General features: G+C 35.4%; 2 protein-coding genes across 3 annotated transcripts; one reads left to right on the top strand and one right to left on the bottom strand.

Annotated features, from left to right (window-relative positions):
• Nucleotides 1-1,707: 1,707 nt before the first annotated feature.
• Nucleotides 1,708-5,782, top strand: LOC112516991 (30S ribosomal protein S16-2, chloroplastic/mitochondrial). Its single transcript, XM_025124271.1, has 3 exons — nt 1,708-1,862; nt 4,580-4,625; nt 5,371-5,782. The coding sequence occupies exons 1-3, from the start codon at nt 1,730-1,732 to the stop codon at nt 5,582-5,584; spliced, it is 393 nt and encodes a 130-aa protein (XP_024980039.1). The 5' UTR covers nt 1,708-1,729; the 3' UTR covers nt 5,585-5,782.
• A 5,886-nt stretch (nt 5,783-11,668) lies between these two features.
• Nucleotides 11,669-22,833, bottom strand: LOC112516398 (diacylglycerol O-acyltransferase 1A). 2 transcript variants are annotated; one of them, XM_025123413.1, is made up of 17 exons: nt 22,739-22,826; nt 22,220-22,616; nt 19,581-19,661; nt 19,315-19,388; nt 19,074-19,149; nt 18,901-18,968; nt 18,129-18,252; nt 17,811-17,909; nt 16,884-16,985; nt 16,646-16,782; nt 15,053-15,134; nt 14,917-14,937; nt 14,377-14,439; nt 13,070-13,117; nt 12,929-12,991; nt 12,780-12,833; nt 11,669-12,153 (listed from the first exon to the last, which is right to left on the bottom strand). In XM_025123413.1, the coding sequence occupies exons 2-17, from the start codon at nt 22,601-22,603 to the stop codon at nt 12,049-12,051; spliced, it is 1,581 nt and encodes a 526-aa protein (XP_024979181.1). In that variant the 5' UTR covers nt 22,604-22,616; nt 22,739-22,826; the 3' UTR covers nt 11,669-12,048. The 2 variants fall into 2 exon arrangements, with proteins under 2 accessions (XP_024979181.1, XP_024979182.1); XM_025123414.1 differs by lacking the exon at nt 12,929-12,991 and having other exon boundaries at nt 22,220-22,833.
• Nucleotides 22,834-23,711: the final 878 nt, after the last annotated feature.

Here is a 23,711-nt window from a genome sequence, read left to right as displayed (position 1 = left end):
ATGCAACAATTTACCCGGTTACCGATACCATTGTAAGAGTCATCGCCCTCATTTACTGGATAAGACTCTTGGTACTTGTCTCGTTCTTACCGGATAAGATTTTTGGTCCATACCATATTCATCCGATAAGATAATATGACTTGATGTTCACTTACCTGAATAAGCATTTGATAAACGACCCCTTGCTCTAATTTTTTACAATAACTAGTCATTCATTTTTATTAATAATATGGCCAAACACAATCCCACCAAGCAATGAGGAGTGATTAAATGGATTAATTAGGGTTTTTTTCCCTCTCAAAATGCAACATAAAATTGTCAAAAATACCCTCATATGAAGACACTTGAATGAGACCAAAATCATACTAAAACACATACCACAAGGTTTTTTTTCCAAATAAATGAACTATAGGGACCAAAATCGAAAAATCATAAAGACTAGAGGGACCAAAATTCAAAATTTATTATTTTTTGTATATGTGGAAAAATTAGGGAGCAAAAGGGTAACATCTTAGTACAGTCTTTTAAATGAGTTTCTAATAATAGCATCATCTTGTAAAAATGTTAATAGTTCGAAGTGCCTTTTTGGCCTGGCCCGATCAATACCCACCCGGGATGCAGGACCTCCCTTACAGTATCGTCACCGTAGTCTGGTTCAACTCCAAGATGGCCCAACTGCACCAGGGAAAGAATAGAATAAACATCTGACTCCTTCATGCATGATCCACTTGGCTCGGGGGGATATAGCTTAAAACGACTTTCATATAACGTTATTTAACTAAATACCTTAATAAAAGTGGGAGCGATACTAACTGGGCTGAATCCACCCCCACCTGTTCTATTGCAATATTTGTCATGTACTGCACCAATGTAATTGTCATTTCGACCACAAACCCCGTATACTTTGCTTGATTGAGTAATTCATATTAGAAAATGTTGAAGGGAATGATTTTTTCGGTATTTGATAAATCTACTTAACATTCATCAAAACGTTAAATCTCAGTGAAAGTAATTTTGATAACTTTTTTTTGATTAACCTGGATATTTAACCCGCTATGCGAGCCGACTAATCTCAGGACGACCACTGCTTTGCAGGTAGCCCGAAGTCACCGCATTTGAACCTTCGTGGCCATAAGGTGATTTTTGTTCTTTCTTGGATTTGAACCTGGAACCTCCAGGCACTTTTGACCTTTGGAGTCAAGCTCAAACCAATCAGATACCACCCTTGTGGTTTAATTTTGATAACTTGCAAACAAGTCATTTTTCATTTGAATGTCTAAGTAGATTTCGAAAAAACTTACTGAAGCCATTGACCAGTTTGGTTACTAGTTAGCATACCTGTAGACGATAGTGAACTAAACCAAATGTAACTGATATATCTCACACAGAATACAATCTTGAAAAATGATGTATGCAAACGTTATCTCTATCCATGACTATTAATACCAGAAGGGAAGTCTTACATGACTTAATCTCGGGGTACTAGAAAAGATTCGTCGACTCGGATGTGCTTTTTCGGGTCGTACGTAAAAGATTCAAACGGGTAGTAAGACGTTTCCGAAAAGAAAACTAACAGGGGAGCAAAGTGTAATAAGTGAAACTTTGGTGTAGTTTATGTCATTAATCCATATCAAAAGGGTGTGGGGGTATGTAAAGCCAAATCTCTCTAAACCCAAAACCCTATTTTGCTTTTTTTTTCTCACAGACGGAAAGTTCACGGGAAGAAGAAATGGTGGTGAGGCTGAGATTGGCGAGGTTGGGATGCCGGAACCGGCCGTTTTACAGAGTTATGGCCGCCGATAGCAGATCTCCGAGAGACGGAAAGCATATCGAAGTTTTGGGCTACTATAATCCTTTGCCAGGTTCTTCATTTCTTACTTGATTTGTATATTTTCTGATAAATATTGATTAATCCCAACTTGAAAGAAATTAGGGTTTGATCAGAATGATTATGTGTCTTCCAACACGACATTTCTTGATTTTGGGGGGTTGATTGAAACCGATTATAAAGAGATACCAATTGGGGGGAAAAGGAGATGTGAAATGAGTGAAATTGTAAGAAATGGTTGGTAGATTAGAAGGTTTTTGAGATTTGGGATGAATTTTGGGTTTTTTTATCAGGATTATGTTCGATTAGTGGTTGATTTGGAGTTGTGATTTGATGGAAACATGAGGAATTAGAACATCGAGTTGTTTTATAGCCTATTGTTTGCTCATCCTTGATATGATTCATTCTGTTATCACACTAATTCATTTGGTTATGGATTTAGTCCCTTAACCTAAATCTATGAAACCGGTGAACTCATCCAAACCAATTTATGCTATCTTCTTTCTTGTTCATCGCCCAATGAAGTTGTTGGAAAGTCATCACCGGAGTTGTATGCTTCTTTTGGTTTAAGATCCTATATAACAAGATTAACAATATTTGTTGTTCCAATGATATTTTTTTTTGATTAACCTGGATATCCAACCCGCTATGCGAGCCGACTAATCCCGGGCGACCACCTGCTTTGCTTTGCATTGCAGGTAGCCCAGAGTCGGCGCATTTGAACCTCCATGGCCACTAGGGGATTTTTGTTCCTTCTTGGATTTGAACCCTGGACCTCCAGACACTTTTGACCTTTGGAGCCAAGCTTAAATCAATCAGGCACCACCCTTGTGGTTAAATATTGTTAATCTTGTTGCATAGGATCTTAAACCAAAAGGAGCATACAACTCCAGTGATGATTTTGCAACGTCGTTGAGCGATGAACAAGAAAGAAGATAGCATAAATTGGTTTGGATGATTTCACCGGTTTCATAGGTTTTGGATTTGGAAAGCTTAATCTACTTGGATTTGAATTTAATCAGTGGATATAAATCAGCACAAAGGTTTATGGATATGAAGAGTGGTATTCAATAATCAATATGATTAAAAGAACTCATAAGTTGCATATGATCCAAATACCGCCCTTTTTTTTATTAACCTGGATATCCAACCCGCTATGCGAGCCGACTAATCCCAAGGCGACCATCTGCTTTGCAGATATCCCGGAGTCACCACATTTGAACCTCCGTGGGCACAAGGGGATTTTTATTCCTCCTTGGATTTGAACCTGGGACCTCTTGGTACTTTTGAACTTTGGAGCCAAGCTCAAACCAATCAGGCACCACCCTTGTGGTTAATACCGCCCTTTATAGCAAGCATTTAGTGCAGCCGTGTAACTTTAACACGTTTCTTCATTTTCGTTGTAGTTTTCATATTAGCCATTTGATATGATGTATACCTTTGTTGCTCCAACTCATCCTTTCATGGCTAGAATGAACAGTGAAGGAAGTAAATAGAATATGAACAAATGAATTGTGGTATAATTGGAGCCTTCACTAAGCTTAGGGGCCGTTTGTCAAACACTTATCCGGTAAGTGCTTACCGGTAAAATTTAACATTATTATGTACTTACCGTGTAAGATTTTAGTCCACCAAAACGACATAGGATACAACAATTTACCCGGTAAGCGCTTACCGTGGTAAGAGTCGTCGCCCTCACTTACCGGGCAAGACTTTTGATCCTTGTCTCGCTCTTACCGGATAAGATTCTTGGTCCTTACTATATTCATCCGGTGAGGTAATGTTACTTGGTAAGCGCTTACTCGGGTAAGCGTTTGGTAAACAGCCCCTTAGTTGATCTTTGAGAAGCTAATGCTTTACTTCTGTTTTTCATGAATCCACACATTAAAAAAAGCTTAGAATCACTTTGATTGATGAGCTTTTTGTTCTATAATTGAAAGAAGAGTGTAAATTGTCAGCTATCTGTCTAATTAATGATCGGGAAAATTGCATCAAAATGGAACCAACTTTCACCTGATTCCTATTTTGGGGAACCAACTTTCAAAATCGTCATTTAGGGGTCTCTATCAAACTTTTTGTTTATTTAAGGGTCTGGTTGATCTGTTGAACAGGTAATTTAAGGGTCTCTATCAAACTTTTGGTTTGATTTGCCAAATTTGATTTAAACTTTAATATTGATACAGATTGGTTAGATATAAAAATCTTGAATGTGATATCTAATATTTATTTTTTATTGCATCAATTACTTTTTTTTCTATTAAATTGACTTTTTATTGCATTAGTAAGAAACAATTTTTATTGTGGTAATTTGGATTTTTTTTGAAAAAATCTTCAATTTGATATCTGAATTTAAAAAAAACGAGATTTGAAATGAAAATTAGATTTTATTGCATTAATTTTTGAAAAAAACGAATTTTAGTTATTTTTCTATAATTATTTTGCAATTTTAAATATGACGTGAAATATTAGTTTTAAAATAAAAAATTAATATGACGTGGAATATCTTAGTTGACAAAAAATCTGGATGATATCAGCATTAACAGGTCAACCAGACCCTTAAGTAAACAAAAAGTTTGATAGAGACCTCTAGATTACGATTTTGAAAGTTGGTTCCCCAAAATAGGAATCAGGTGAAAGTTGGTTCCATTTTGGTGCAATTTTCCCTTAATGATCAGGATCAAGTTCTTTAATAGTTCAAATTAGATTGTTACCCACTAAGATACATGGGTTGCTAATTGTTGGTTAATGCAGGTCAAGATGGCGGTAAACGAATGGGTCTTAATTTCGAACGAGTGAAGTAAGTTGTCTGGTAAACCATTTATTCTATTGATTTTGGTTATCATGTGATGATGTATCAATTAACACTATCCACAATTTAGTTGATTGAACTGTTCTGTTAGGGTTGTTTGTTTACCTCTTAATAGTTCCATTAAGAGGTAGGCTCTGAATCGTTAAGAGGTGAATCTTGTTTGGCAAAAAAAAGAGTCTGCCTCTTAATGGTTCCAAAACTCTTTGAATGATTTTGTATCCTAGGCTTCCCTTAACCATTTAGCGCCCTAATTTCATTGTAAACAGTTATCAAACAAGTATATTTCATTTTGAACTATATCATGAGAGTCTCTTAATCATTCTGATTACTTAACTATAGTTGAAGAAACGCAAAGGGTCTGTTTGGTTTGCGGGGTTCGGTAGGATTTGGAATTGAATTCCATTCCAATCCTATGTTTGGTTTGAAGGGAAGTTCGGATTTGAAGTCCCGGGATTTCAAGGAAATCCGTTAACCGACGGAATTAGTAATCTCTTGGAGATGGATGTCATTTCAAATCCGAATCCCATGGATTTCATTTGTTTCCAACTTTATCTCTACTCCGCCTCTTTTCATCAAATTTGTACTAATCTCTTCATCGCCGTGGGGGCAATAACGTTTATAGTTGATGAAAAAAAGAAGTCAATTATGCCCCCTACGGGGCCCTACTTTTAAGTGAGATTTATCGGGTCTGTTTAGTTTGGTTTTGATTACTCAAACCTCTCGAGTTCTGCAGATACTGGCTATCAGTTGGTGCACAACCATCGGATCCTGTTCAACGCCTTCTATTCAGAGCAGGGTTGCTGCCGCCACCACCCATGGTGGCAATGGGGCGGAAAGGTGGGCCTCGTGACACACGACCAGTTGACCCCTTGAGTGGCCGTGTTATGATGCCTGAGCAATCAACTAAAGCTGGTAACGACTCCGTGGATCAAGAAAATAAACCGTGAACTTCCGAACTGTCGGTTTTCGAGACCTGTTTGTCTTAGATTCCGAGGCTTTGGTCTTTCTGCTTAAATTTTAGAACAATTTGACATAATATCACTAGAAGTTCATCACTTGTTTCTTTTATAAAGTGGTAAATCCTTGATGCTATAGTGATTTGATTTGTACTTTATGAAGTGATAGTTGTATTATTTTTATTTATTAACCTGGATATCCAACTCGTTATGCGAACCGACTAATCCCAGGACGACCACCTGCTTTGCAGATAGTCCGGAATTACCACATTTGAATCTTCTTGGTTACAAGGGGATTTTTATTCTTCCTTGGATTTGAACCTGGGACCTCCTAGTACTTTTGACATTTGGAGTCAAGATCAAACCAATCAGACACCACCCTTGTGGTTGTGATGGTTGTATTTTGTTTTGTATCTGCTTATCACCTATGTTCCCTTTTTCTTCTTAATTTTAATAGTTTTTGGTTCTTAAGTTATTACTAAATTCCAGTGTTTTAAAAGGTTCTCTGCAACAACTGTGCGTGATATGGTAGACGTCATGTTAAGCATGTGACACATTATGGCCTAATGAGCCGATTTGTAATGCAATATTTGAAGAACGACAATAAGGACACAATAGACGGAATGATTTGGGATCTCTTCGATATGTTCTTAATGTGTTTGTCTTAACGGAAAAGTGATTTGGCGTACCTGATATCTCTCTCTAACGACATCCATCTTTGTATGGCTAGGTCTTGAAGTCAGGAAATAAGAACTAAATAGTCATTTTTTTATTTTGAAAGAAATTAGATAGGTCTTTATTAAGATGGGTTCGCATGTTGAACTGTATAAATCTGGGACAACTGTTTCAATAGTCGGAGGTAGAACGGGCGATCGAAGGAGGATGGAGTGCACCATAGCCGGAGTTTAGAACGTGAAGAGCATCGTCGATGCCGGAGTTAGGAACGTGAGAGCGTCGCCGTGGTCGTCGCCGGAGGTCGATTGGGAGAAATGATTCGATAGCGGGTGAGACTGGGATTTTATACCTTTGGGTCATGAGGTGCGAGTCGGGTGATGCGTTTTGGGATCCACGTGGTTTAATATTGATAGAAGTTTGGGAGTATATCAATTCCAGTCCCCGAGGTTTGTTTTTCTACAATTAAGTCCTCATTTTAATTGCTAGGCAAACATTAACCATTTAAATATCGTTCTTTGAGCTATATGGGATCAATCTACTTGTTATATAATCAACTTTGGTTAAGTTAATTAAGGGGTCGTTTACTAAACGCTTATTCAGTAAGTGTTTATCGGGTAATTTTCTTTACCGGATGAACATGGTAAAGGTTTAGAATCTTACCCGGTTAGAACGGTGAAAGGATGGAGAGTCTTACCCAGTAAGTGAAAGTGACGACTCTTACTCGGGTAAGTGCTTTCCGGATAAATTGTTGCATACTATATCATTTTGATGCAGTATAATTTTACTTAGAAAAATAAATTATAGTGTTGACTCCTACCGGTAAGTACTTACTGGGTAAGCATTTGAGTAAACGGCCCCTAAGTGAGTAAGATTTGGATAATTTTAAGAGATGGATTCATATATAGATTTTAAATAGATATAAATCGAATTTAGGATATCAATTTAACATTTGTGACAAATGGACAAAGATGGGATAATATGTAAGGATTTCGAAATCAGTGGTAAATTTGGAATGCTTTGAGGCATGTTTAAAGTCTAATCGACTTAAAGTTTCATGTGTAGGATTATGTCGGTGTAGGTAGCGAGGTTGTATGGTCTTGTCATCAGGTACGGACCTATAGTGATGCGCCACCGTATTATTCTTCCATTGAAGAGTAAAAAAAAAAAAACTTAGGTCCATGAAAGGTGCAACCGTATTAATTTGTTGTATGTCATCGTATGTATTTTGAAACTACAAAGAAAACAAGTTTTATTTAGTATAGTAAGTCTGCAAGACTTTTATTCCACTCAGACTCAAGTTCGAATCCTATTAGTGTCATTTGTTCTTGTCAAATGGCACCATTGTTTAAAAAAAATCCATATATTTGTTTTTTTTATAATCAAACGATATGATCGAGATTCTAAGACTTTAAAACTTGAGTTTCATGTATTATTTTTATATGTAGCATGAGTTGTTACATGATATATTGAGATGTATGTTCATGCTAAGTTACATGTTTTAAAGAATGCTATATTAAAATGGGAAAATTGCATCAAAATGGAACCAACTTTCACCTGATTCCTATTTTGGGGAATCAACTTTTAAAATCGTCATTTTGCGGAACCAACTTTTACCTGATTCCTATTTTGGGGAACCAACTTTCAAAATCGTCATTTTGGGGAACCAACTTTCAAAATCATCATTTTAGGAAACCAACTTTCACCTGATTCCTATTTTGAGGAACCAACTTTCAAAATCGTCATTTTAGGGAACCAACTTGCATCTGATTCCTATTTTGGGGAACCAACTTGCAAAATAATTATAGAAAAATGGGAAAATTACACCAAAATGGAACCAACTTTCACCTAATTCCTATTTTGGGGAACCAACTTTTAAAATCGTTATTTAGGGGTCTCTATCAAACTTTTTGTTTATTTAAGGGTCTGGTTGATCTGTTGAACATGTAACAGATAATTTAAGGGTCTCTATCAAACTTTTGGTTGGATTTGTCAAATTTGATTTAAACTTTAATATTGACACAGATTGGTTAGATATAAAAATCTTTAATGTGATATTTAATATTTATTTTTTATTGCATCAATTAATTTATTTTCTATTAAATTGATTTTTTATTGCATTAGTAAAAAACAATTTTTATCGTAGTAATTTGGATTTTTTTCGAAAAAATCTTCAATTTGATATGTGAATTTAAAAAAAAAAGATTTGAAATGAAAAATAGAGCATTAATTTTTGAAAAAAAACGAATTTTAGTTATTTTTCTATAACTATTTTGCAAGTTGGTTCCGCAAAATGAGGAATCAGGTGCAAGTTGGTTCCCCAAAATGACGATTTTGAAAGTTGATTCCCCAAAATATGAATCAGATGAAAATTGGTTTCCCAAAATAGGAATCAGGTGAAAGTTGGTTTCCCAAACTGACGATTTTGAAAGTTGATTCCCCAAAATAGGAATCAGGTGAAAATTGATTCAATTTTTGTGCAATTTTCCCTATTAAAATTGGGAAAAGTCTAAAAAACCAATGGACTTTAGTGTTTGGAATGATTAAGTCATTGAACAATTTTTTGGAACAAATAAGTTCTTGGACATTCCAAAACATGTTAAATAACTTCTTGGACAATTTTTTGGAACAAATAAATCCTTGGACAATTTAAAACATGTTAAATAACTCATTAGATAATTTTTGGAACAAATAAGTCCTTGGACAATCCAAAACATATTAAATAACTCCTTGGACTTTTCTAAAAGCCGTTGGATACATTCTTATGACTTGTACAACTAGTTAAAGTGGTAAATTAGTGAAAAAAAGTCCGAAAAAAACCCCAAAAGTCCCTAAATAATTTTTGAACCAAAAAGTATTTTAGATCTATAAAATTAAACAAATATAACAAAAAAATACTTACATTTACAAAAAAATAGTTACATTTTAAAAGAGATTTTTGATAAAATTTATTTAATTAAAATTAAATATATTCTGTTAATGATTTTTCAAACTAAAAAAAATAAAAAAAATTTAAAAATAATTACATTTTTTTTATTTTTTTAGTTTGAAAACCACTGACTAAATATTTTATCAAAAATCTTTTTTAAATGTAATTATTTTTTTTGTAAATGTAAGTACTTTTTGTTATATTTGTTTAATTTTATAGATCTAAATACTTTTTGGTTCAAAAAATGTTTAAGGACTTAATCGTTCAAAATATGAATGTTCATTAGGTTTTTTTGGAGACTTTTTTTACTATTTTATCACATTAACTAGTTGTACAAGTCATAAAAATGTATCCAACAAGTTATTAAAAAAGTTCAAGGAGTTATTTAACATGTTTTGGATTGTCCAATGACTTATTTGTTCCAAAAAATTGTCCAATGAATTATTTAACATGTTTTAAATTGTCCAAGAAGTTATTTAACACGTTTTAGAATGTCCAACGACTTATTTGTTTCAAAAAATTGTCGAATGACTTAATCATTCCAAACACTAAAGTCTATTGGATTTTTTTAAACTTTTCCTATTAAAATTAGATGTTTAAAATTGAAAAATAGTATTTTTTTCAATTAAACATTTTAATAAATATTATTTTTATTTTAATAAATAATATTTTTGTGCACCTTTCTTTTGAAACTGAATTTAAATTCAAATTCTGTCAGATCCTAGAAACCAAAATGACATTCTTTTTTTTATATTTAAAGGTTTGTTTACTAATATTTATTGAATAAATTTTAATACTATCATTTATTTATCAGATAAAATTTTAGTCCACTAAAATGACATCGTATGTAATAATTTACTCGGTAAACGCTTAACATGATAATAGTCGTCCCCCTCATTTACTGGATAAAACTTTTGATCATTGTCTCACTCTTACCAGGTAAGTTCTTAGTCCTTACCATATTTATTACATAAGATAATGTGATTTAATAAACGCTTATCCAGACAAATGTTTCGTAAACATCAAAGTCAAAGCATCCTAGATTCATTTATAAGCTCCACTAATATACTAACCTTTTTCATGATTTCATATTTCAAATGCAATATTAGAAGTTCCATTTATAAAAATTGCATTTACCTCGAATCGTAAATAAATCGTTCATCTATTTTCAAATTTATCGGCACGCGTTTGGCACAATATTAGACTGGATCGTAACAGTACCCGAACGGGACAAAGGTGCATTTTCTTGTCCTGACAAAATAGGTCGGAACAAAAATCAAGAAAATAAGACAAGATTAATAAATTGCTAAACTGACCGTTGTCAAACTAAAACCTAGAACTTTGACAGTTATTTCACCCGATAACTGACTCTAATCCATCAAGTACCCTTAGTGCACCACACACCCTGAAAGTACATAATGCATGATGGCATATGGTACCACATTGTATTGGATCGTTTACTGAGCATTTACCTGTAAATACTTACCGATTCAATTACCTTACTGACTGAATGTAACAAGAACCAAAAACCTTGTCCGGTAAGATAAAAGACAAGAATCGAGAGCCTTACCCAGTGAGGGTGATTACTCTTATCTGGTAGGCATTTACTACGTTATAAACACTTACCAACAATCCATTTTGATGGCAAAGAATGTTACCCCATTTTGTCGGTAAGCATTTGGTAAACAGTCCTAATCTATTTGCAAAAAAACATATGTAAAAGGCAAGGTCCATTCCATCCACAAGCGCGATATAGCAGAGCATAGGATGCATGAGTTGGTTCCAATGAACCGAACCATAAATCATTCGGTTTTCAGATCCAAACACAATCAACTCAGCATCGTTCGATCCACTTGTTGCTTTCAGTTTTTTCCTCCAGATTCTTGGTTTTCATGTAGCCCAACCCCAGTTTAGTCCACAGTTATGAACCACATAAAACCAACCCACAGGACCACAGAAATCGGCTAGTCTTTGCTAACATATGCGGAATAGTAGTACAGTACAAGATATGACAATAGGGAATGTTTGGTTGGTTTTTCATTAAGTGACGTATGGATAAAACTATTCATCAGGATTAATCTGTCTTCTGGGATTAAATTGACTGAATAGATTGATAAGGTTTTTTATTTAAGATGGTTTTTAATAGATGAAATGAGTGTGTTTTTAATTGGAAGAGGCAGTTTCTAAAAAAAATGGGCTTTTCGCATAAAGCTCCCCCTAAAAAACTACTAAGTCATTTTCTATATCATAAAACCACTACCAAACAGTTATGTATAACCGACCGAATAAGCTGCAAGTCTCATCAAACTTATTAAACTACGGAGACGGACAAATCTGATTATTAAACTACTCATGTCAAATTAAACCCCTAAAATCTTCCACGGTTCTCTCACCCATCACCCATTCAGCCCCGTCCGCATACCAAATATCCCAAGAACCATAAGCATGAATGCACACACAGAAACACCATCGTAAAAGCTTGAAAACATAGCATAGGAAGATGATCTATTGATCCTAGAGGAGATAATTTACACATGTAAGCCTAAATAACATTTTACACTTAATTGGCAAAAAGAAAAGGCATTACTACTAGTGACACCTTTGAGACCAACACTTGAGAGATTCAAAATCACACATGCAATGATGTTCTTGCATCACACACACACACTCTTGTACAAAATTGTGTTTTAAGCACTAAAATGTGTTTGCTTCTGTAAAGGCCTCTGGTAAAAGGGCATGATTTCATATGAGAGAGAGAATTTATGATGTAACCTGGAGCAGAGCATCGATGTGGAACTTTGCTGAAGAACCTCTGGCAATAACCGTTCGGAAGGTGTTCTGTTTTTTCTTCTTTTTAATTGTTTTTCACCTTTTGATTCATCACATCATGGTAGTAGAGTAATACACACATGGGTTGACCAAGGATGCTAAAGAAGCACCAGAAAATCATATTTCCCACCTAAAATGAGAATTTTCTGTTTGGTTAGAGATATTAAGCAGTAAGTAACGGGATTGGAGATAAAAGAAACCGCTTGGTTTTATATAACATAACGAGTACATCCCCCAAAAGCCTAAATTTTTATTTCAGGTTAAACCGAGGGGAATGAAATTCATTCATGTCATTTCATTTTCATTCCTCCCATAAACCAAGCAGCCACTCAAGTTTGGGAAGAGAACAAAAGAAAGGAGAAGGGTAAAATTGGAAAGGAAAGAAACAGAGAGGAAAGAAAAGTTTTTTATCTGTTCTTGAAAGGGAAGGAAAGGAAACAAATTTTCATGTTCTTGAACAGAAGAAAAATGAAAGGGAAGATGTCACTTTTACAAATATACCCTTTATATGTGTTATCCTCACTCTTCCTTGTAACAAGGTCATATTAGGTTATTTTTGTCATAAAGATCAGAGATTCCTTTCAAATTTTCTTTCCCTCCTTTCTTCCCATATTTGGGAGGAAACATAAATTATATTTTCTCAACTATTTCCTTTCTTTCCCCTCGAGATTTTTAGAGAAGAAATGGTCATTTTTAATCTATACAAAGATTAAAGATTCAAGGAGAATGAGATGGGATATAAAAATAATGAGATACCATCGAGTTTTGGAACTTGCGCTGCAAGTAATTCGTGAGTATGACCAGCGGGACCTGATCCACATATGCAAGTGTCGTTAGGTTGGTAAAAGGTTACCATGCCATAAAAAGATGCATGAAGAAAAAAGAATGGGAAGAAAGAACGTTACCTGAAACATGATACCGATGAAGGCCCAAAATTTGAAAATGTGGCAGGGAACAGCAATACAAAGCTTAAGAAAATACAAACACAATCAATATTTGGTGCAGTTCATTGTTTAGATGTTCTGTAACTAAAGAGAGCAATATACCTCATGGAACACAGCAGACATGAAGAACGCAACCAAGATGGCAGCACCCTGAATCCAAGTGCGACAAAATCGATCATTTACAGAAAATGCAAACATCAGTTGGGGATAGTAAATGGAAACTATATTTTTCAAGCAAATTATGATGCAAGTATCGATTTGCAACAACCAAAGATTGAAACAGCAAATAAAATTAGATATCGACTTCAAGCAACCAGAAATGGAAACAGCAAATCAGCCTCTGGCTTGATGTATGTTGCATAACATGGTATCACAATGCAGAATCAGAAATTGTATGTGTACTAAGTGCAATTTGGCCCAGTGGTATCAATGGGCTGTTAGTTTAAGTATCCTTTGAGACATCAACATAGCAGCTTCTAATCTGTTAAAAATGATTAAAAAAAATGCTCGCTCTGTCCCAAAATAAATGTCCACTTTTCTATCTTTAGGTTCTCCCAGAATAAGTGTCCACTTTCAAAAGTAACTTACTTTCCAATTCTACCCTTAATCATGAGGTGAAGAAAATCATTATTGCCTCTATCATTAAGGGTAAAAAAGTCATTTAGTTTATTCATATTTTGAAAGGAAATATAAGAGAGCAAGAGATGGAAATATGATCTATTATTTAGTTGGATACCTACTTCAATAGTGAGGTAATAGGAAAGGCACAAAGACAATTATGTCCGATTATATAGACCCTTAAAACAGTAGGAAAAAAATGCAAAAACAACGGAGAAAACCCAATCTCATTGTTAAGGGTAAAATTGTCATTTAGTTGATTAAAAGTGTAATAATTACATATTTCTAAAACGATGTGCATTTTTCACTGTGAACATTTATTTTGGGATGTCGTGAGTATTTTGAAAGGAAAAAGAGCAAGAAATAGAAATATGATCTATTATTTATTTGGATACCTACTTGAATTGTGAGGCAACAGGAAAAGGCACAAAGATAATAATGTCCAATTTTATAGACCCTTAAAATAGTGAGAAAAAGAGAGCAAAAACAAGGGGAAAACAATCTCATTATTAAGGTAAAATTGTCATTTAGTTGATTAAAAAGTGTAATAATTACAAATTTCTATAACTGTGCATTTTTCATTGTGGACATCTATTTTGGGAAGGCGGAGTATTTTGGAAGAAAAAAAAAAGAGCAAGGGAATGAAAATATGGTCTATTATTTATTTGCACACCAACTTGAATTGTGAGATACAAGGAAAAGGCAAAAAGACAATAATGTCCGACTATATAGACCCTTAAAACAGTAAGAAAAAAGAGAGCAAAACAACCGGAAAAAACCAATCTCATTACCTTAGGTATCCCATTACGCAAGCATGGAAAATAGAGATGCCGTACAATCCATTTATGAACCGGCTTCAAAAAATGAAACAGATATATTAGGATTAACCATTGATGTCTTTCATGACATGATGGATTACACTACAGAGAACTTCACGTCAATTGCGCAAACTAGCATATGCAATAACCATTCTACAAAGAAAAAATTGCAGTAACCGAACCATAAATTTATATGAGTGAGTTCAAACGAGAACACCGTCATTTTATGAAAATGTGAGAACACCCATGTCACATCAGATATTGTAGTCCATCACACTTGATACTAAATCAGAGACACCACTTCAAAAAAAACAGGTCCCTCACGTGTATTATCACATCATATTTGATGTGGGAGTTATCGCGTTTTCATAAAATGGTAGTGTTCTCGTTTTTACCCACCACTAAATATATATACACACACACAGAGTAGAATAGGGGCCGTAATATTACAGCAGCAAAAGGAAGAACATAAAAACTATAAATGACGCAAAATAGTCGTGACTCTGGACTTACCATATTCCATAGTCTCCAATACTAGAGCAGCACCCACAGCGAAAGTATGAAAGGAAAGCAAAATCAGCAACTAATTGCAGCAATACAAGAAAATAATATTAGGATATAACAAATAATAATAGTAAATAGACCTCACCTCTTCAACAGTTTGAGCATTCCACCAATCTTTATAAAACTCACGATCCCCAAAACGAAGAAGCTCGGCAAGTATATTTAACCTATAAGGAAGTAACGCATGTAAAAAAGATGACTACATGATGCTGCAAAAAGTATAACTAGAATGATATGACAAGAACATCCAAATTATGCACGAGCATTTAGAAGCTTGATCAGAAAAAGAAATAAGCAGAGGATTATGTTAATTGTCTTCCCATATAAGTAAAAGACATCTGAAGCAACTGTTGACCTGAAGGAGAATAAACTTGTACTGCTAAGATCAATCGATAACTAACACACCAACATATCGGATTTAAATTGTTTCAAATATACTTGCAATCATGCAATATTCTTAGAACTCTACTACCTCCACAGGATATTATCACTGTCACGTCCCACCCCTTGCCCTCACCATTGGAATTTAAAGGATTCCATCCATTTCAAGAAGTGAACCAAACAAAGGAATTGGAATTTGTCATTCCAATTCCTCCAAATTCCTTCGAATTCCGTAAACCAAACGGCCCCTTACTTTCACTCCATAATCAATAAAAAACATGAACAATGCCGAGGCCGATTTGTATACCGCCAATTGTAAGATAATTACATTGCCACCGGCAAAAAAACATGTGAAATTTCAGAAGGCCATCCCAAAGTAGAAGTATTTACCAAACTTAGGGGACGTTTACCCAAACGCTTACCTGGTAAGCGCTTACCGGTAAAATCCAACACTCTAACTTACTTTATCGGGTACGATTGTAGTCCATCAAAATTGTATCTTAATGCAACAATTTACCCAGTAAACACTTGGTAAGAGTCGTCACCCTCACTTACCAGGTAAGACTCTCCATCCCTATCATTGCTCTTACCGGGTAAGATTCTCAGCCCTTGACATGTTCATCCGGTAAGGTAAATGAACCAGTAAGCAGGGTAAGCGTTTAGTAAACAGCCCCTTAGCTTTAGCAGCTTAACCATAGAAGGTGACAAATTGTCTAATGCCTCTTTTATCTTATCATTCATGTTACTACCATCAGCTTCTGAATTTTTTATTCAAATTTTCAGATTTGGAAGTTAAGAGGGAGTTTGACAGAGGTAAAGGGATGTATGCTTAAATAGAAAAGGTTGAAAATAACAGCTTTATTTAGTGTCAATTTCCTCTCATTACGATTGTTTGTCACCTCATACAACTGTCATTTTGAGAGACACCTACTGCAGCTTTAACTACTTCCTTTATCACAATCATATACAAGGACACCGCTAATGACTTTTAGACATTATACAACACTATCGACTACATTCTCTCTCCACAAACCTTATATTGCATAGAAGAGAAAACATAAAAGAATTTTGACCAATGCGATAGGCTACTTATAAAGGTACTTTTTCCTCTCGTGCCCAAGGTCATAGGTCCCCTCTCCTCCCTATCGGAAGAGGAAAGGAGAACATTATTCCAGAGTGAAGGGCTCTTGCTTACATTTGCCGATTTTTGTTAAAGAAAACATGAGAAACGACAGAAGCTGGTTGTCAAGCAAAAGCAAGCCATCATCAAGATTCAAGTAAAGCAGTGAAGACTTACCAAAGGTGAAAAAAGCAGTAGAACATACAGAGCCAAACGTACAAATTTGGAACTGAAAGCTTTAAAACCCTCTCAATCGCATATAAAATATCTCCTTTCAATGGATGTCGCGAGTTTTTTACAATCGGATTGATATACTGCAAATAAAGCATGCCATGTTAGGATACAAATTGAAATGCACAAAGCGGAGAGCAAAAAAGAGCACGTTCAAAAAATTGTAACTTTCGAGAGAACTTACTTGTTCTATGATAAATCCCATGAACCCTGTAAATATTACTAGCTTGATCAGTTGCCGTAACACCCAACCCTTTCGAATAAATGCAGTGCGAGGATAGCTTATCTACAAGTAAAAATGCCTCAATATGATGATAATAAAGGAAATTTCATCATTAACCCTTCAGGTAGCATAGAGGGTGATATAGCAAAAACAAGAATAAGAATTTTATTCATCACGCCAGAAAGAAAAAGAAAAGTTACCACACAGGTCAGGGACAGATTAAAGACAAAAGATATGGAGACGCTGTGAAAACTCAAAACAAGAAATCAGTAAATTTGAAATTTTGACAGTAGACAAAAGCTTTACACCAAGATTAGCAGTATGCTTAGCAACAGAAAGCAGCTTCATATAACAGTTTTTAACGTCTGAAGCACATGTAGAAGGTAGCACATTGCGTTTAAAGGAATAAACATACTATCGTGGAACTTAGCTTCTTTACCCATTAACTTGAATAGTTTCATGTGCCACAATAGTATTGCAGGTTAACACAGATACTCTGAATTTTTTAATCTTGAGAGGACCAAACCAAAACATGTCCCTGCTGCATGAGTAATACAGTGTTACAACAGAATCAAACTGCATTCTATGTAACATGAACATTTGTTTCTGTTTTTCTATATCCTAATGTATTGCAAAGATCCAAGTCCCACAAAGAGAGAATAACCATTAGTTCTTAGTTTTGCCCATCGCAGGATCTGTACACCTACCCAATCACACTACCCCAGCATGAACCATATTTGCATGAAATAGCTCAATCAAGGTTTTTCACAAAGTTTATACATTCAGAATGTACACCATTACATAGTTTCAAAAATTCCTGATACATTTATCCATCTGATAGGAAGTATTAACCAATTGTAGAGTAATGAAGCTTGGAGCTTTTGGTACCTGGTAACATAGCGTAGGAGCAACCATGAAATAAGCCAAGCTATTGAAGTTGACGTCATAGAAACACTCCATATTTGAAGATCTAGACTCCGCTTCTCCCTAACAGCATAATATGTGCAAGTGTTTGAGGAACTTTTCCATATAATACAATGAAGGTGAGCATTTCAGATAAGAATTTATTCTCTTCTTTTTCAGGGGAGTTAGGCATTGGGGCAGGGGAAAGGCTGAAGGGGAGATCTCAAATAATAGCAAATCTGGACAAAGTTGCAGTAAACATATGTTCCTTTGCAATAAAAACCAAAATGACCCCTAATTTACCTTATCAGTTGAGTTCAAAAGCGACCGCATGTCATAATTTGTATGCACAAACGACACCAACTTTAACCAATTAACGCAAGCACACAGCATCAATGAGACACCTGATAGAACGACTGAATCAAACCTGCATAACTTAAAGAATCACATGAGAATGGTTCATGTCTTGCAAAAGTGAGTCTAAACTAATTGTGGAGTTTCATATCAACAAGTTCAGTGTCATTAATCCTTATCAAGCAATTGATTCTCTTTATGTACTGCCAACTGTATTATTCCTATTCAACAAACAGAAAAAAATAACCTAGAACATAGATCAACTCATAATCCTGAATTAGTTCTAAAACACAAAGGGCCATAATTAAGCCTCTGTAGTGGACAGACTTGAGACAAAAAATGTCTAATAGGCTTTTCAAAGTCGATTCCCTTGGTACTTTCTCTTAAGAAGACAAAAAGCCAGATATACTTTTTACTTGAATGTTAAAAAACGTTTGAGCATGTCCAATCTGAAAACACTGCTAAACAACATCAATGGTTTGGTTTACAGAAAACACCAGTATTATCATGGATAATTGTACCAGCACTCAGAGATAGCATATTGCAGCATAAATTCATATCATAAAAATGGTAGACGAGCTATACATCGGTTTCATATTCAATCTTTTCAAACGATCCAACACTAATAACAAAAATAAGGTTAACTGTGACTAGACTTCAAATAGCTTGGCAATAAGCAGAAATGTACTTCCACAAGCATTAAGAGCATAAACAAACTAACCTGAGAATCATGAAAACTGGATACAGAATTGCAGTTGTAGTTATTGTAAAATGGAGAGTGATCACAACCTACAAGAGTAGATCAGATTAAACATTTCCCAAGCCGTGATGTCAAAAAATTTCCATACATCAACACTGTTTTAGCCTACTAGCAGTTCAGATTAATTCACATACAGGGTCGGATATACGTTTTTGCCATGCCAATTTCTCAACAATGTAGGCAGCAAGCGGGAAGATCAGAAGAGAGAGGCTGTAGAAGAAATCAAAAAATGGCATGTTCATACCAATTAGAAACTGCCACTATATATCACAAAAATAAAAATGCAGTAGTTTTTTACTGAAATAGAGTAACTATTTCTAATATGGAACGAAATTTATAAGACATACTCAAAAAGAAAGATTGCAAGAACATTACCAGCACATCAGAAGTGGCCAATCTCTCAATGATCTAGAACTAAACCAAAAATTGGAATTGATCAATAATCCATACTGCAAAAGTAGTTCGGGTTATGTTATCAGCAGCAATATAAACGATCCATGGAAGCATATAAGATGATACAAAAATCACACTGCTCCAGCAACATGGATATAGAAGGCTGTGTGTATACTCAAGGCAGTTGGACAACACTGGAAGACTAATATAAATGGCAAAGATTGTGAGGAGACCGACATAGGGCTTACCTTCATCAGATTCTCAATGATGAGTCTACCATTTACTGCAACAAGCACCACTATGCAAAGGTTAAAGAGGCCTGCATGACTCTGCCAGAGGTTTCTAATTAGCCCTTCGACTTATGTCTTAAATAATACAAAAAAATGAAAATAACAAAATAATGAAAAAAAGAGACGAATGCACAGAATAAAACAACTACATGGGACATAATCTATACTCTGGAATTGTGCCAGAAGACAATATGTTGCGTTATAAATGACTTGTTAAAGAGACTAAATCCATGAGACTATAATTCTTAATCAGCACATTTCATATGTATGTTCTTCAGATAACTAATACAAGCATAAGTAATGATACCCCAGAATGTATATTCTTAAACCCCTTAAATGACTTGCATACAAACACATTATAGATGATTAACAGCATGTAACATGAAAGAGATGCCCTATATTCACTGAATAGCATCAATAGACAGCTCAAGAATGTTCTAAAATCACACTCAAAAAGCAAAAGGATGTCTGTCAAGTCTAGCCTGATTGTTTTCTTGTAAACAACATAATGGACATACCCAAGTAGAAAACTCTCATTTTGGAACATCCAAATAGCATGCCACTTTACCGACTTCCAAAGGTTTTGAGATGGAAGGGTAAACATAGACTCGTCTCTTAGCAAAAGTCCGCTACATCTCTTCATAATTCTAAAATTTCTATATATAGAGCATCGCCAGTAGATTCTCCAAAATGGAGAATCAAAAGTTAAAATTTCTAAAATGAAATTACTATCATCTCTAACAGCTTCTCCATTTTGAAGATCACAATATTAATTAGATTATTAAAATATTCAATACAATTCACAAATTATTATTTCTCTCTTCTAAACATTTAATTTCAAGAATTCCCATTGGTAGGAAGAATAAAAAATTATTTCTCTTTCCTAAGTAATTATTTTTGGAGAGTTTCATCTTCTCTCTCCTACTTTCCCCATTTTGGAGAAGGTTTTGGAGAATCTGTTGGGAGCAAAAATCCCCAAATTCTCCATTTTGGAGAATCTGTTGTAGATGCTCTTAAAGCAACTTCAGAAAGTTCCCCTTCATATAGTGTGCCGTTGTTTTTCTTCACAGTGTTAGAAGTCCAAGATAGAGTTTGCAATAAAGCATTGGCTGAGGAAGCATAACAACATGATTATTTGAGGTTAATTGGATATTCTAATTTACAAGTACTACATCATCTCCAAGGTAAGCTTTTTGAGGCACTAACATGAATCAGATATAATCATATCAACAGGAGAGAATTAGTAGTATCCTAAAAAAATTCCTAGACAAAGTGGTGAAGGATAATAACTGATTTCAGTACTACTATATTAGTAAGAACTTAAGCTTAGGCAAAATAGGTGGAGGAGAGCAATTCATGATTTCTTCACCATCGTTTCTTTGTCTAAACTAATTGACTATGTGTATCATATTCAACCTACCGAACTAGAGTATCATCTTAACATGCATAAAAAACATGAAAAATGACTTACCACCAAGCACTCTATGCCAACATTTCTCCACTCTTTTTGGTTCTTATTCATACACAAATCCTTACTCTCAAACTAAACCAAACCAAACTAAATGAACTTGGTAAGCCCACACGAAGTAGGGTCTGGGTAGGGTAGGCTGTACGCATGGCTTACCTTCACCCCAAGAATAGATAGACAGCTTCCATGAAAACCCAAAAATTAAAAGAAAGGAAAGCAAAACAAAATAAAAGAAAGAATAAGGAGTCTAGGGGAGTTGGGAAAAAACTAACAAGAACAAATATAAATACTAATAAGATTAAAAAGCAAAGCAAGAACATTAAAAGCATACTAAAAAGAAAGGAATCACTGAGCCAGCTAAAGACAGTTGACCCTCCTAGAGCTGTGCTACCTCCCTCCTACCCCCGACCAAAACCACAAGTCCTTAAACACAATCTGCTACCCTAGACTAGCGCCACAAACATCTATCTGAGGTCAAGTCTTCTGTAACGGCTAACATCGTCATGTCCATTCTCCAGTTGCTCCGTGCACCACCTCCTCAGCCTGCCCCTCTTTTCACCCGTGACCCTAACACTTCTCGTCCTCCTCCTTGGTGCAGACATCTATCTCCTACTAGTGTGCCCAGAGCACAACAATCTCACCTCTCTCATCTTATCCGTGATAGGTGCTACTCCCACCTCAGCTTGAAAAACCTCACTTGGCATCCTATCTAGCATGGTCCTTCCATAAGTCAATCTAAGCATCCTCATCTCAGCCACCTCTATATTCCTCTCATGTGCTCTCTTTTATGGTCGAACACCCCGCGCCGTACAACATATTTATTCTAATGGCTACCCTACAGAATTTGCCCTTCAGCTTTAACAGAACTTTCTTGTCACGCAACACTCCCGTAGCAGCTGTCAATTTTAATCAGGCTGCCTTTATACGGCAAGTAACATTTGACCCTCATATCCAGAATTGACTATTGATGAACACAATGATTATTCAAAATTTAGAAGAAGTTGTTTACTCTATTAGAAACACAACATACATTATATTACATCATATAAAAAAAGAATTACCATAATATGTGTAATTGGCAACTAAACAACAAATAAACAGATGAGTAAAATTAAAGCAAAGCAAGAACCTGCTTGAAGATGGCGTCAGAGCTAAGCGGAGACTCTTTAATTCTACGATGAGCTGGAGAAGAAGGCCGATACGCATAATGCACCACACTCGTTTCACCTCCCTTTTTTACTCCTCCCTGGTCGATCTTTTCACCGTTTCCCTTCGACTCCTCCATTGTTCCCTCACCAGCTTGGATCTGTTCCTTACCATTCTCATTAAAATCATTATTCAAATTCTCACCATCATCGGAAGAGTTCGTTTTCGAAGACGACGAAGAATCATACAACCCGTCGCCGATTCCGGCATCAGCCTTCACACTCGTCCGCCTTCTTATCTCACCGCGCATGGTGGCCGCCGTCGTCGTAGTCGTTTCTCCAATCTCAGGCGTGTCTAATAACGCCATTATTAACAAATAGCTAAAAACGAAAGCAGAAGAAGAAATCACAAGTAAAACAACAGCAGAAGTGATGAAGAAGAAGCAGTAATTGAGATCAAACACAGCGAAATTTGATCGAGTTCAGATCATGCAGATAGCAACCAGAATTGAAGGGGAGGATTGGGGAAGAAATTAGGCGGTTGATTGGATTATTTGGAAATCGTATCTGTATTTCTCCCTCGGTATCGGTGATGCGTATAAATACATATCAGAAAATGATGAAATCACAGAGAATACATATCGAGATTGAGAGAGAGAGAGAGAGAGAGCGCGTTATATATTTATAATTTTATAAGTACAGTACATTTTTGGTCCCTGAACTTTGTTACTTTTTACGAAATTGGTCCTTAGCATATTTTTATTATAGATTTGTATTTGTTATTTCTTGGATTTTTTTCTCTCTCACTAATAAATGTTAAGTTTTTCTGTTAGATTCAGTTAAATGAGAGTTATTTTAATCAACTTATGGGTCGTTTACCAAACATTTATCCGGTAAGCATTTACCGAGAAAATTCAATACTGTTATTTACTTACCGGGTAAGATTTTAGTCAACAAAAATGGCTTTTTATGCAACAATTTACCTGGTAAGAGCTGATTGCTGTAAGAGTCATTGCTCTCACTTACCGGGTAAGACTCTCGGTCCTTGTCTCGTTCTTATCGGGTAAGGTTTTTTGTCCTCATCATATTCATCTGGTAAGGTAATATAATTTGGTAAGCGTTGACCCAAGTAAGCATTTGTTAAACGGGCCCTTAGTCTTTCCTATTGTTTTCTATTAAAAAACAATTGGATTATCATATTATATGTGTAGAGAGAGAGGGGGGGGGGGAAATTCGTTGCATGGAAGTCCACCCCACTCACGTGTAGTATCGACCATATGGCATCCACTGCATCACCAACCACATCTTCGGCGACCAACAGCCTTTCTGTCTTCAAACCAACCATTGTCGTCGTTGACCCCTTCCCCACCACTTCATCACATTTGTGCTCCCCCTCTTCTTTGTTTGGTGGATCCTGCAACAGATCATGAATCCCATCAATTTAAGAATGTTTGTTTTTAGTGTTCGACAAAACTT

The sequence above is a fragment of the Cynara cardunculus genome (genome assembly GCF_001531365.2).
Source record: "Cynara cardunculus var. scolymus isolate 2C chromosome LG 8, CcrdV1, whole genome shotgun sequence".
Lineage (NCBI taxonomy): Eukaryota > Viridiplantae > Streptophyta > Magnoliopsida > Asterales > Asteraceae > Cynara > Cynara cardunculus.
This window is presented reverse-complemented; position numbering and strand designations above follow the sequence as displayed.

Bases quoted from the DNA above. Each gene is read 5' to 3' on its own strand.
- LOC112516991 (XM_025124271.1), top strand. From the start codon at position 1,730: ATGGTGGTGAGGCTGAGATTGGCGAGGTTGGGATGCCGGAACCGGCCG. The intron at 1,863-4,579 runs GTTCTTCATTTC...TGGTTAATGCAG, and splicing joins CTACTATAATCCTTTGCCAG to GTCAAGATGGCGGTAAACGA. The intron at 4,626-5,370 runs GTAAGTTGTCTG...CGAGTTCTGCAG, and splicing joins CTTAATTTCGAACGAGTGAA to ATACTGGCTATCAGTTGGTG.
- LOC112516398 (XM_025123413.1), bottom strand. From the start codon at position 22,603: ATGGCGTTATTAGACACGCCTGAGATTGGAGAAACGACTACGACGACG. The intron at 18,969-19,073 runs GTATGTGAATTA...CTACTCTTGTAG, and splicing joins AAAAACGTATATCCGACCCT to GTTGTGATCACTCTCCATTT. The intron at 17,910-18,128 runs GTAAATTAGGGG...TTATGCTGTTAG, and splicing joins TTTTGAACTCAACTGATAAG to GGAGAAGCGGAGTCTAGATC.